This window comes from Sitodiplosis mosellana, unplaced genomic scaffold (genome assembly GCF_009176505.1).
Source record: "Sitodiplosis mosellana isolate CC-2019 unplaced genomic scaffold, AAFC_SMos_1.0 Smas_scaffold_1, whole genome shotgun sequence".
Classification (NCBI taxonomy): domain Eukaryota; kingdom Metazoa; phylum Arthropoda; class Insecta; order Diptera; family Cecidomyiidae; genus Sitodiplosis; species Sitodiplosis mosellana.
In genome coordinates, this window is record NW_022595244.1 from 12,773,807 (window position 1) to 12,789,406 (window position 15,600).

General features: G+C 34.7%; 1 protein-coding gene across 1 annotated transcript in view; it reads left to right on the forward strand.

Annotated features, from left to right (window-relative positions):
- Positions 1-706: 706 nt before the first annotated feature.
- LOC129572507 (glutamate-gated chloride channel) overlaps positions 707-15,600 on the forward strand; it is a gene marked incomplete in the record, with an annotated part of 22,119 nt that continues 7,225 nt past the window's right edge. Inside the window, 4 exon segments of the mRNA XM_055452475.1 lie at positions 707-1,715; positions 2,747-3,060; positions 3,230-3,342; positions 10,514-10,581. Of these exon segments, the coding sequence (XP_055308450.1) occupies positions 2,987-3,060; positions 3,230-3,342; positions 10,514-10,581 (255 nt within the window).

The following is a 15,600-nucleotide window of genomic DNA, read 5'->3' on the forward strand; positions in this document are numbered from 1 at the left end:
CTGTGTGGATCGCAAGCAATCCGTCTTGTGTTATGCGTGGCAAATAACAAGATAACGTTGACCCAAGTACGTACACAATTTGATGTATCGTATGAAGAGAAAACCCAATGGAATCTTCGGTAAAAAGATGGAAATTTCTTTGTGCTACCAACTCTGCCATTCAATCCATGGGAATACAAGCACGTATTTTTCATGCGATAGCTAGGCAACCAATTTACATTTTTTGTATTTTATAGCAGTGAACAATTCTCTAAACACATCCACGTCGACGTGTGTGTGTGTATGTGTGTGTGTGCGCGCGCTGTGCGTATGTAGATGTCTGTGTGTATGCGATATCGATGCGTTGCATTGTTATGCCTGAATGAAGAGAATAATAACAGCTGCGTTTTCATTCGCATCGAGTGGAGTGCTATGGAGTGGAGTGTACGACATAAAATCCGCACCAACTAAAAGTTTGGATGCAGAGATTGTTGGGAACGAGTATGGCTGCCGCATAGAGCAATGTTCCACGGATAGCTCAAGAGAACACGAGATGGTAGAGGAGGAGTAGAAGAGGAGTAGAAGAAGAAGAAGACTAGCCGTACGGTGTTTTCGCATCATATATCGTTGTTTGTATTCAATTCGTCTGATTTCCAATTTTCCATGTAAGCTGCGGTACTGTAGCACTCGATTCGTCGTATCAGTGGTAGTCAGGTGTAGTCTCCGCTCAAAGACGGTTGCTATTTGCAATTGTATAAATTGGATTCACCATTCGTTTGTCCTTTTTTATATTGTTGGTGTTCCAAGAAAAAGCTTCTATATCAAGAAATTGCTGAAAATAGACGTGAATAAGGCGAATCGGCTGGTCGTTGTTCGTGGTATTTGTGGTGACAAACGAAGCTCAATCTTTCTTTTGAAAATTGGCCAAATCAATTAAATTAAATTTCATTGAAAGTCAATTGATGGAATAATTATTACTTGTGTAGTTGTGATGTGGGAAAAGAAGAGAAAAATTATCGAACACAATGACCAGACGGTGATAAATTTTGCGAGAAGCAATCCAGTCAAATTTTATTTTCATTCAATTTGTATAACTTTTATTTATTGCATAATTTATGTAATTTAGTTTTTGAAGTTGCGAGCAAATTTTCAGTTAGAGAGAAACAGATATTAGAAAAAAAACACTTTGATCGAGATAAAGCAAATGAAAAAAAGTGAAAAAAAATCTTGTTCGACATTTCTCTCGTTTGATGGAAAATTGGTGTGCACAAGCCTGTCTGTGGATGCTGTGAAAACGGAAGCTTTTCGTTCAATATTGGACGAGATTTGAGAGCACGCGCGTCGACTAGCTGAGTGAAACGACAGCCAGAAGCTTTTTTCCTTTTCCACGTTACAGACAACACAACATACATTCGCACTGATTATCCGCTCTTGCGTTCATTTGCGTATGTGTGCGCCCATGTCCGTGTCTGTGTCCGGGTGTGCATGTGATCTGTCTCTGTGTGTTTGTTTCGCATACGTGTATACCGAGAGGCAGTCAGCACTTGAATAACAACTTGAACTGAAATATCCCGAGCTGAAATAAAACGAAAGGTCCATTATCATTTGCACAATCCACCGTTTCGCGTGTGTTTGCGATTGGGTGATATTTTTGTTACATACATCCTCGTTAAAAAAAGATGTCGTCTACTCAATTTGCCATCATCTGTGCCATTATTTCGACGGATTTGAAATGAGTGAGCGTTTTTCTTGTCCTTAATTTGGTGTAAATATAATAATAAGATTGAATAATATCATCAACTTGTTCATAAAGTACTTTTCTTTAAAAGTCATTCATTTCATTTACTTTGCATCTGGTGATATGTGTGAAGAGTTGAATAAATGAGAGCACGGCCCTCCATTTTGTATATAGGTTGTATGAATTGCATGTGTGTGTTCGTACGCGAAATAAAAATAAAGAGCTGCTTTTTTTGAACGACCCAGCAAAAATGTTAATTATTCAGACCATGCAAAACGCCGAAATTATTCATTGAGCTTTTGTTACTTATCGTCAATATTTAAACAGAAAAAATTGTATTATATTCACTCGAATTCTGTTTGCGTCACTGGTTTATTATTATTGGTTTTTCTTCAGATTGAAAATTGTATATCTTACTGAACGTAACCCTTATTCAATGGATGAAGAAAGAAAAAAGAGTGATCGGTTGACAAACTTCCCATTGTGCAGAGGACCATGTAAAAATCAAATCTAAAAACTTGCAAAACTTATTTCGTTACTTTTTGCAATCGGTTATTTTTTGCGGATGTCGAATTCTACCTACCGAAACCTTCTTTCCACAAATAATAAATATTTACGCTTGACATCACAGCGCTTAAAATTCAACATTTCGTGTTGCATACACATTGTAAAATCAAATTTATGTACATTTTATGACTTTCAAGTTTTATTGAGAAAATGAACTTTTCTTTTTCCGATCGAATTTCCGTGACGCCGATACAATTTTTCTTTTATTCTGTTACCCACAACAACCTGAACGTACGTTGAATGAAATGGAAAAGAAAAATCATCGAAAGTAACAAATCCACAAATCGTTTAAAATTTTCTGAATAAGTACATCTTGACTTTGATGGTCATGCAAATCGCAGGAAAAAAAATTTCGAATAAGTTTCGTTCATTGTGAGAAATTGAGATGGATTTTAATTTAAAAGTTCAAAATGCTAAATAATGATAAAATCGATGGGTAACCAAAGACAACATCTTTTGCAGGTTTTCGTTACGTAAATCACCGTCATAGCTGAAATTTTCGAAGTTTTGTTGACTCTCTGCTCTGCTCTACTCGGGTCGTAATCGAAAGTCAACGGAACGGTGTCGCAGGCTTGTATCCCAATTTCGACAAATCGAAGATACAGAAAAAAAGATCAAGAGAAGAAAGGTGAATTTTTTTCTACCCATAGTTGCCATCGTGCGTCAAAACTGAAAAGCTGAAAAAAAAAACATAAAACGAAGATGTCCAAATCGAAAACGAGAACACTACACTGCCTGTGGCTTTTTCTCCTGGCATGCTTATGCAGTGCATCGCTGTAAGTGAAATTCAGTTCAATTGTTTTGGCGTTCTCTTTTTCATGAGTTATGACTTAGTTGTCTTCCTTTTGTTATTTCAATTTTTTTGTTTTCATGAATGTTCACCATGTTTATTTCGAAATTATATTCAAACGTTCAATGCAAATGATTATTTCACTTTTTTTTCAGAGCGAATAATGCAAAAATAAATTTCCGAGAAAAAGAGAAGAAGGTGCTGGATCAAATTTTAGGAGCAGGAAAATATGATGCACGTATTCGCCCATCGGGGATTAACGGAACCGGTAAGTGAGCTTATGCCGTGCCATATCCCATTTATATTCACACACAAACCCTTGCGTTGAAAATAATTTTCTTTTGATTTAATTTATCGTTTTAAGTTGTTATAAAAATGAAATGCAACGCATTCAATTGAAATGCAAACGATTTTTTTGTTTAAAAAATGGCAGAGATTGAAACGCAATTACTCAAAAGAAGAAAACTTAAAAAAAATTAAAATAATGTAGAAAACGTGGGCAATTGAACGATGTTTTATGAATAAATTCAATTCTCTTACAACTTTTCCATTTTGAAAGAAAAATCGAACTGAAACGCCATAACAAAATGCTGTATAGTTCGCAACAACAAAAAAAATATTTCTGCATCCTCCGCTAAAGAATCTCATTCTCTTTTCTCGATCGTGTCAACGAAAATGAACGAAAACGAACTAAAAAAAAATACTAAATTGATTCCACCTTGTGGAACGAACAATTATTTAGGTCCAGCCATTGTTCGTATCAATTTATTTGTACGAAGTATTGCAACAATTAGCGATATTAAGATGGTAAGTGGGCCTGCAGAATGTGCGTTAATTTGTTTGCAATTATCGCAATTAGATGCCAACATATAACACACATATACACACAATCTCTATCACCGTATGCCTTATTTAAAAAATAAACAAAAACAAAAACAACTATTAATGGTACATTTGAAGCGTTTGAACGGCTTCATTTCATCAATAGAGCATAGCGAATAGCTTTTGGTTTGCCGAGTTCTTTTTTTTGTATTTTTATTTAAATGCCACACAACCTTGACCTTTGTTCCTTTATCCATTTGATTTGGATACTTTTTCCACCCTTTTTCGTATTCATTTTTACTGTAAATCAACCCCAATATTTTCCAAATGATTTTTTTTCTCCATATATTTCGCGCATTTAAATCAAATAAAACCAGGCACTTGACATTCATTTATTTGTATTGTTGATTGCCGAAAGCGATGAACTTCACCGATGTCAATCATACGTGATACGTACAATTTTTTGCTTCAAAGCCGAAGCATTATTTAGCAAAGTTATTATTTAATACTTGCCTGCCACGAACTATATTGCCGATTAAATGCATTTAAATGTTAAATGCCAAACCAGCTCAAGTTCAAAATGGTCGATTTGCATAAAAACCGTTAGACTCAAACAGTTTGCGTTAGTTTTTTTTTTCGCCGGAATTGTGAAGTAATAAACAGCAAGTAGCTTTAATTATCATTCAATTACGCTGTAAATTGCGGCCTGTAATGGCTTGAGTAGAAAATATTCGAAGAAAATAACATTAATTTTAACGAGTAAATGGATCATTTAAACTGTATGCGTTGCTCGAGACAACCATCGAATCGATGGCATCAATTCAAAAGTACTTTTATTCAGTAATAATAATGAACTCTTGTATAAATTAATAAATAACTCTTGTTTAAAACTTGCTAATTATCTTCATCTTCGGTCACACCAATCAATCACAGTCCATCGAAAATTGAAACGTATTCCCAAGAATTTATCATCGGGCGGCATGCGCAAGTGATTAATTATGTGAAAGTCAAAATGGGAACGCTTCAACGGCATTCAGATTTGGAGAGTTAAGATTCAATACGCATTCATCAAATTCTCTGAATTGTCCGTGTTTCGGTTTCAGCCACAGGAATGCAAATGCCAAACAAGCACATTCGTTACGAGGCGAAATTAAAACCAAACTCAAATATGGGCGGCTTCATTGCCAACGCTGTTGATATTCGTTTGCGTTTTTCCACCCGAAATACAACCCTATTACATACACACACACGCGCGCTCACATAAAAACCCATGGACGAGTGGTCATTTCATCAGCTACATGAAAAATTTACGATGACCATTTTTGCTGGCATTTTGATTAATATCCGTTTCCTGTTCATATTTACTGTTGCGCCTCAATCGTTGTGTGTGTGTTTGGCTGGCTGGTTGGATGCCTCGGTCTGTTGACAAAATATTGCAATTATGGCATATATCGCATGGGATAGGTCCACACGTTTTGAAGAACTCTTTTCGCTTCATCGATTTTCGAATGCGTTTGGAATGGTTAATTGTGCCATTAAAGTGGCCATTTCATTGAGTTATGACCTTTATTTATGCAAGAGAGCAAGAGTAACGGAGAAACAAAATCGGATTCGTAATGTAATTTTAAACTGAGTCGATAAAATATTGTCCGCAGGTGACCAATATTTTGTGTCAATAAATTGGTCTCGTTAATGGTGCATATATCGTACTGGGGCTGGTGGCTCAGGTAAAATAATTAAATATCGTGTTGAGCCGTACATTTGACCGCGGTACGCAATCAGAGATAAATCGAATTTGCTGTAAACCAGACATATTCATCAGCAAATGTGGAAATTAATTTATTGGCGAAAACAACATGTCAAGGGAACAATTGATGGATTGATGATGACGTCATTCATTTCGTCACAACATCATCCACCCTCTGCAACCGTTCGCTCACCACCGAATGCATGACAACCTTTGACAGCTCGAACAATGACTACACCAATATAGGCCAATACATTTTATCATGCAGATAGAAAAAAAAAATAACGAAAGAAAGAAATGGGAACGCGACAACGGCACATGTTCGTGCATCATCCATCGTTTAAACCGATGAAAAAAATCTGATCACAGACAGGACATGCGAGAACATTCCAATTCCATGCACGTCTCTCGTTTTTGATGCACACAAAAAAAAATCCGTGGAACTTTCTGCTTGAAAGTGTTTCAAAAAAAGCGGACTTATAACAAACATCTGGCGTACAAATAATAGAAAATACATCTAATGGGAATGTCAAGCACATGTAACAGTACACCGACAACAAAATAACTTGATGTTACAATTTGGCAATTAAAAAATTATATTTATTCTCACTTTTTCTTTGCGGGTATCTTTGTCGTTTGATTGAATCAGCAGCTGGTGTCCGGAATGGATAAAAATAGAAAGAAAGAAAAAACACAAACTCAAAGCCGAGTTATTGTTATAAGTTAGTTATTGTTCGAAAAATTCGACGCAAAACCGTTGGCAGCAGCAACAGCAGAAAAGATCAAAAGGAAAAGAAAAATTGCGAATACAATTTCAAAAGCTAATAATAATAATGCAAGTCGCTGAACGTGATTGCTCAAATTTCATATAATTGAATTGAATTGAAAAGAATTTTTCCCGCCGCTTCCTCTCTCCCTCACTCTCTTCACATGATAAATATTACTCTTCTGGTTTGATTTTTACGGCACACATAATGTAAATCTATCCTTTTTCCATCGGAATAGCATGGATAATGGTACAATAAATGGAATTATTTCATGGAAATGAGAGTTGTGCAGTGTTTTTTTTAGGTCTCGAGCCTTTCATGTTGTTCGAGGGCAAACAGCATAAAAATTAGAAAATTTTGCATGGATTTCAAATGCTAATAAATGCAATGCGAAAAAAGATCGTTTATTTAAAGCAAACGATTCACAATTTCAAATGCGTTTCCAACTCTTTCTTGCATTAATATTTGCATTATTTATAGTGGTGTGTCATCCGACGATCAGAAGAAAAAACACGTATTTGATGAAAAAAAAAGAAAAAGAAATTGCCACACTCGCTGAACGGTAGTGATCAAATGGCAAAAAAGAAATATGCCGTAAATTGAATCCAATGAATGTTATTCGTTGCGTACGTAGATTCATATTTGTAAAAAGTGTTCCATTTCACTAGCCTAGTACACCATGGTTGTGCGCACTCAATAATCATCACTTGATGCGATAACCAGCGTCAATACAAAAGAAATTCAGCGGTTACGGAGGGAGAGAGAGAGAGAGAGAGAGAGAGAGAGCAAGAAAAGGAGCCGCTCCATTTTAAATCGTTAGAATTCGTTTTTCTCGCGCGGATTTCCAATTTATTCCGTTCTTTTTTGTCATCATTCGTGGTCCAGAGTTCGTGTTTGTGATTTAAATCGCGTACACAAAGTGTGCCATCTCGTCATTTGTGCTTGTATGTGTACTGTTGTGGCATAGGCAAAAGCCCAAGCTTTTCGTTGCCGATGAGTGTATGTATTCAAAGACAAAATCACACAAAGATTCCATTCCATGTATGCCACACCGCGCTCCTCGCACTGCTAAATTTATGCTGCGTCACGTAACATAATATTCATTTGAAATGCATACACAATACAAAAACGGAATCATGAAACGTATCATGCTGATGTAGATTATTGTTCCATTTCACGCTGTCTCATTCTTTGTGTCCCATCATCTTAAGCGAAGAAGCGCCAACTTCAATTGTTTGCTCTACTACTATTTGGCAAACACATCAATTCGACACACACATACGCTCGCGCGCGCGCACACACACACACTGCACTGTTCCGTTGAATACAAAATTTAGTGTGTGCAAAATTGCCAAGTGACATTCAAATCCGATTGATTTGTTAAGTGTAACGGCATTCAGCACCCGTCTTTCTCTATGCGTGTATATGCGCACATCATTTAATAAATTATAAATTAAATATTGTTTGCATGCCATTTCTGCTATCTTCATCTCATTGTCGGTGATGTATGTCGTCAGCATGAGCTTTGAAATTAGCATTAAGCCCAGAGCCACGTGTAATACGCTTCATGAATACCACAAATGAACACACTGTATTTCGACAAACACAATGATGTTGTTACACGCCACTTTCAAAAGACATACACACGTTTTGTGTGCATTGAAAGGGTGAATTCAAATTAAGCGAATCATATTCCTTCACAACTTGAGCACACACACAACATATATCGTCTCAAGCCGAGACGAGCTAGAAACAATTGCACCAAAATTTAATTAAATGAAAAAATTCTTTTAATCAAGTCAGTTTATTTCAAATGGATTTTAGAGTAACTGACAGATTCATGTGTATATGCAGTGCAAAAGCAAAGATGTTACATCGATGAAACTACTTTAATTGTCATCCTGACTTCTCCACTGAACACACCCGACTATTTGTCAAAGGGTTTATTTAAAATGCAGATAAAGAAGCATGAGCTTAAAATGGACTTTGCATCAGTTAACGACTGTTTCAGTTTAAATATATTTCTATATCTATCAACCAGAAAATGGATGGAGCGCGTGTCTTATCCCAGCTATAAATGGCAATGCCAACCGAAGCAGATGCAGTCGATAGAGTGAAATTAATTAAATATCAAATCACGTAGTCACGCATTTGTTATCCCTTATGCAAATTGACTATCGATTTACCGTTTCTTTTTTTTCTTCCGTGCTGCATATGCTAACATGCAATTTCAAAGCTTAGTTTCATGATTGAACGCCACTGCATAAGTCAATCGTTCTTTTTTTTGCTCCCGTAATTTGAAAAAGCAACGAAACTTAGAACTTTTCACTGTCTTCGATGCCTTCGATGGCTGACTTTGAAAGGCTGACTACAAAAAAATTAACTTGTTAAAACCGTTGAAAGCGAGGAGCTTCAAAAACGGATATTAAATTTCCTTTTGGCATTTGACAGTGTGTTTCAGATGAAGACATCGAACCAAATCCCAGACGAAGGCGAAAGAAGTAATTATCAAAATGAAATGAATTTTAAGCGGGAAAAAATGCTCTTAATCACGTTCAGCCCTTCACGATTGATTCTATTTTCAAAAACATTGAAGCTTATTGTGATATTGATTGAATCAGCTTATGCACTGGAATTAACTTTCCCGTGAGATGGTAACGCAAAAATATTCATTGGAATTAGTCGAATGTAGCATGTGGTGAAATTCGATGAAAATAAGCACCGTTGCGGTGATATATTGGATGAAGAAATGTTTCGCTTATAGGTGTAATGGTACTATAATGGTTTAAATAAGCCGAGAAAAAAAGTCGTCCATGGAAATTTGAATGGCCAAAAAATATCCAGTCATCTTCTCAATAGATTCAAAAGCAGCTTTCGTGAAACAAGTCACACTTGTGTTATGGAACGAACATTTTCGATTGGTATTACAAGAGAAAAACTTCAAAGAATGAGTAACGATAGACGGTAGCTACGCATACTTTGTTGAATAAATGAAACAAACAAAAAAAGAGCTTTGGATAGTCAGAAAAGAACGGATCAAATGATGTTACTTTCTTTGACATTTTGAATTTTACCCTCGAGGTATCACCGGATTTTGACGAGCGTTCGGTTGTTCCAACATCACGTCAATTCGTGTAGTTTGAACTTTGTTTCGACAAACATAAGATCTGTTTCGACGGATTATGTCGACCTTCGCTCGTAAATCATCGCGTTAAATTGAAAGACTTACGCTGCTCGTTGTCATAAAGATTGCACGTCGACGCAAAAAGAGAGCAAACAATGTTGATTTATGACATCTTCGATGGACATAAACACGAGCAAACTGATACCTTGTTAATAACAAATACATTGTAGCCAATGAAAGTACTTTGCTTTTCACACATGATTCCCTTCGGTGGTTGCAGCACGTTCATTCGCTTTCGAACTTCGGTAAATTGGTAATAAAATCGATGTTCATGTTCGAGCTCAGATGTTCTTCAATATGTGCCTTCCTCATTATTGTTTTTTTTTTCAATTTTAAATCCATCCCCTTAATAAACCTATTGATATCTTGCGTGTGTACGAGAGAAAGAGAAACCAGCATCAGGAGAATGAAACCGCAGAATTCGTTTTAATAAAATCAAAAATTTCAGCCATAAGAACACATTTTCCGTTTTATTTTTTACTTTCAATTTGATTTTTATTTTCAATTTCTAAATAAAACCCAAAACATGAAATTGTTTTACTATTTTTTTTTTCCATTTTGAACAAGAAAAACAATAAAAGCAAACATTAAGCATTTTTCTCTCTCCCTTTTTGTCTTTCTGTCTTATTTCGTGCATTTGCGTAATCGATTTTAACAAACCACATTATGTACAAAAAAAATACACGCAAATGTATCACCTTCGCTCGCGCTCGCGCTACTGCTCCAAAACAATCCTGATTCGATGAATTGGCTCCATTTGTTTTGTGAACATTTGTTGTACACGTGTTGACCAAACACAATGAAAATCCCGTCGAAATGAATGAAATGAATGCAAAACCAACACCTACACACAACACATACACACTCTCTCTCTCACACACACACAACACGAAAAACAAATGAACATCTAAAATAATAGATGGTCCGGCGGTGGTTCGTGTCAACATTTTTGTTAGAAGTATATCGAAAATTGACGATGTTACCATGGTAAGTGTGCCGATATACGATCACAGCCGCAATGAAAATGTGTCTGTGTCACTTGTTACCGAAAAATTAACCGCAAATAAAAAAAAGCCGCAAAATAAAATAAAAACAACAACAGCAACAGCAACAACAGAAAAAAATAGAAATAAAAAAACTTTGATGGAACAAAAGAAATATATACAGTATACACATTACACACACAGTTAAAAGACAGGCGAATACACATAAACATATTTTAAGGGTACAAGCAAAGAATCAGACAGAGAAAATACACAACTTTTACAGTTTGTTATTAACCAAGTAAAACTTTTGAGTTTGATGAATGATATGAACAAACACACACACACATACATATATACATACATCCACACATCCACAAAAGCGGTTAGGGAAACGTATTTATTATTTCCGTTGGAATTTCCACCAATTCAATCAGCCACAACAATTTATTTAAATTAGGAAAGTACATTATTCAATTGAATCGATTTTGTAACAAATTGATTGGTCTTTTTTTTTGTGATTTGATGAAGTTTGTTTTTTGTTTTGTCCGTAAAACGGAACGTTTAAGAGAAAAATGAAAAAAAAACAGAAGATTTAAATGTAGTTTGTTTGGATTTGGGTTTTTTTTCCTTCGAAGTAAACAGTATCAGTAATTAGTAATTCTATATCACATCTTTTGTATGTTCTTTTCAAATTCCTTCAATACACCAAAATTTCAACAACAACAACAACAACAATAAAAACGGTTTATTTTCGATTGGCTTATTCTCTTCTATTTATTTCTTCTGTTACGTTTTGTTTTTTGACTAGGTTTGTAATGACGTTAATTTTGGAAGTAATCGTTGTGTCCACTTGTGTGCTTTTATTGAAACAGTATTGACAAATACGTGTAGAACAAAAAATCAGTGCGACAACTTAACTTTCGTACCAGCTACTGATCTATCTGTAATGTAAACTTTTCATCGCAGTTAAAATGCCTTTGTATTTTTTGCATTCTTCGAAACAAAGATATGAACGTTCGATCAAATCCTGAGTAATTGTTTTGTTGATTTGTTTTTTTTTTCTTGTTGAAAAGCTTTTGGTTGCTTTGATTTTTGTCCTTCATTTCTCATAAAATCATCTAACCGGTTTTTGTGCTTGGTCTTTCATTTTATTTGGAAGTAAAACATGAGATTTTCTTTTGTACTGTATAAGATCCTATCGGAGTTCCTACCAGAGTTCAAAACTATCTTCTTCTATGTTAGTCAGAAATACTTGGAAATAGTTTTTGTCTGTAACCGTTTATTTTCCTTTTGCTGAACTTGTTTAACTACAATGAAAAAAGGGGTGATATCTTCTTCTGAACTGAAAAAGAAATCCGATATCCCAGAATGCACTGAAAGAGGGTGTATCTAAATGTGCAAATTGAATAGAACATTATTGACATTTCGATTCTCATTTGAATTTATGGAGTATTTTTGGCTATTTTTTGGTCAACATTCATCCTTCATCATCACATTTATTTGAATTCTTTGAGAGCCTCTGAATGAAAATATGGATTTCTTTTGGATATCCATGAATAAACGACTTTTTTCTACATTCTGAGGCTAACAATTGTTATTCAATCTATTTTCAAAAGCTTCAGCATCTTTTTCGCGTAACTTGGGTTAATAACGTGTGTTTTCGTTTCTCTATTATTATAGTATGTTTAACAGTTTTCAGTTTTGCGTTGGTTGAAAAAAGGAGTTTGGATTGTAATCTGCAGTAATAAAACAACAACGAGGAAATGAGTTTTTTTTTCACAACAAAAAAGAACTTTGTAAATTGCGTTTTTGTTATCGCGTTGTAAAAAACTCTTTCATAAGTCCGTTATGTTTGTGTTTACTTCATTTTCCTTCGAAAAAGTATACAAAATAGTGTTTACATGATTTCCCATTGGATGCTTTTTGCCAGTCTCGGTGGATGCTGATCGAATGGAAGCAACGCATCATTCAGCTTTCGATAATATTTTGATTTCTTATCATCTTTTCTATCTTCTTCCCTTTTTTCTTTTCTTCATCTACTACTTCTCTCTCTCTCTCTCTCTATCCGTCCGTCTACTATTTCTATTCGCTTCTGTAACACTCGTCACTCACACCAGTACAATCAAGTTGTAGATTTGATTTTCATTTCGTTCACACTATTTACTTCATTAAGACTCAAAGTTGTTGAACTAAACTGTTTTAAACAGCTAACTATTTCTGGTAAGCATAAGCTATGTGAACTGTTGCTATTTCGTTATCATTGGAGTTATATGTTCGAATGTCAGTAAATTCGTTGCCGTAAAACTTCACATTTTCGTTTAATTGAGTATTTCAAATGAAAATTGTAATTGTTTGGAAGCGTTGGCATTGGGTTGTTGCCAGAAACAGTAAAGAAGAAAACGTTGATGAAGTGAGCATTTTAAAGAGGTCTTTCGAATTCCATTGGAATTTTCTTCTATACTTCATCGAAATCAAGGAAATGACAATGGACTATGGATTTTGGTGTCTATTTGATTTTGCCGAATCATTTGAATGTCAATATTTATTTTACAGATGAGCGCAAGATTATAAAGAGAAAAAAAAAACTCTATGTGGCATCAATTGTGTGTCGATTGTTTTGGAACATAAAATCAACAACTAAATGCATTAAAGAATCGCACAATTTATTTGTTCTATTCATTTATCATTGTTAACTCTTTCTCATTTTATATCTTATTATTCTTTTTCTTTTTCTTCTTTTCTCCTCCCACGGTTCATTCCATTGTTGACTCGAATGTCTGAAATGCAAAAAAAAACAAATCCCTACCATTCCGAACAAAACTGTGGATGATAAAAAATAAAACTATCTATCTTTGTCGAAAAAAAAACCAAATCATATTCCATATCCGACATATATGTTATGTGTTTAGTGGATAGCGCGACCCGAGTAAATGTCAACCTATTAGTTCGTTCCATTTCGAAAATCGATGATTACAAAATGGTGAGTGGCATTTGCCAATTTAAACAGATACACAGCAAATTTAAAAAAATTGCTGAATTAACCGTTCAATGTCCAATTTGTAACAAAGAAACAAGAAAAAAACACGCATTTTTTTGTATCTGTTTATCTATGTAACGCGAAGCACTGATTCGAACAGGCAAAAAACATATCCAGCTAAACCATTTGTGTTTTCTTTCTATCACTGTCTCTCTCTCTCTCACCCACTTTTTTTCTTACTTTCTATCTTCATCGCAATGAACGTGATTTCATTTTCATTCCTCACTTTTGTTTATTTACATGATTTTTCACTCAACGTTTGCTGACTTTCTTTTGGGCTTTCGTTTCGTGTTTTTACCATCGGTTTTTCACATTACGTTGTTTTTTTTCTGTTTGTTTGTTTGATTTTCTCTACGTTTTTTTTCATCATCAATCATGATTTGTCTCACATTATTCGTGGTATATATATATATACATTTTTGGATGATTTTTTCGTATTCTGATTGATTTGGAGATGAAAAAAGAAATTGAAAAAAGACCGAAATAGTTTCGATTTTTGAGCTCACATTTTTTTCTCACACACTTTTTCCTCACACCAAATACACTCTAATTCCGCTTATATTCAAAGACACACATCTATTTTGAACCACAGATAGCACGAATCACAGACTGAGTGCTTTCAAATTTACACCTTCCGAATTTTTCAGGATTTCTAACTCTAATTTTTTATGTGTGTGTGAACTTTTATTTAAGAACACCGTTTTTTCAAACTGTTTGAATCAAACAAAAAACCAACTGTATTAACTGCGATTCATGCAAATTACATTGCTTTTCATTTCATTAAAAAAAATCTGTTTGAGCAATCCAGTTGTGTGAGCTACATGAAGATGCTCGTATTTTTTTCGATTCAACACGAGCCTCGGTGGTACAGGTATATATGACCTGTAAGCAATATCATTAATTAATCATCATTTTCACTCTGTCTGTCTTCCTGTTTTTCCATTCTCTGTCTTCGTTTTGGTTATTATTTTTAAACCTCATTATCATGAAATCATCATTTCATTTTTCTTTCCTTTGTTTATTTCCCTCTCTCTCCTCACATCGTCCCAAAGTATGTGTTTTGGTGTGCGTGTTTTTGTGTGCTTCTAAGAACATGTTTATCAAAATTCGCATCATTTCATTTTTTCCATATCCTATGTGTATTTCATTTCTGTCTCTCCCATATTATTTATGTGATTTTCTTTTCAGTTCGTTCGTGTGTTTGGCGTGTGAACAAAAATAAAAATCAACCGAATTGTCCGAAATTCAGCCTCATGTAAATAAGTTCTGGAAGAAATTAAAAAAAAAACGTGTCTTCTGCTGTTTTCGTTCACATTTTGTCGTCCTTTTTTTTCTTCTTCATCGCCAGATGTGCAAAGTGCCACGCATTCACGCACGCAAGCACACACACATAGAATGTATAGTATAGTGTATACACACAACGAAAATTGTTGTGAATTTTCTAACTGGAGGGTTTTCCTGCGAACAATTTTTTTCTTCTTTTTGTGTGAAAATTTTCCGATCGATATGCATATTAGGCATCTTCTAGGTGGAACTCCTGAAGCTCCGTTAAGTCAATTCAATGAATGACGGAAAAAATGTCTACACCAAACAAATGAAGCATACAGATGTTGATAAATTTGATAGAAATATGGAACACAAAATTAACATCCATGGGCAACAATTCTGAAGGCCACCGTTTTTTTCAGAGGTTGGTTGCACAAAAATTTATTTATATAAATTTCAAATATCAAATAAATTTATCCGATATTTTTCATGCGTCGTGTTGTTCTAACGCATTTGCCAGCTATTTATTTCTGGAATGGGATTTTCCATTTGTTCATTTACCGTTCTTTGTCAACAATTCTGCCACTGTGTCACTACATAGTATATATAAGAAATGTGCAGAGACGAAAATGTTCGCCATTTAGTTTTACATTGCCAATACATTAGTTACGGAGATTTTTATTTTGTTTATTTTTTGTTGTTTGTAAACAAATCTGC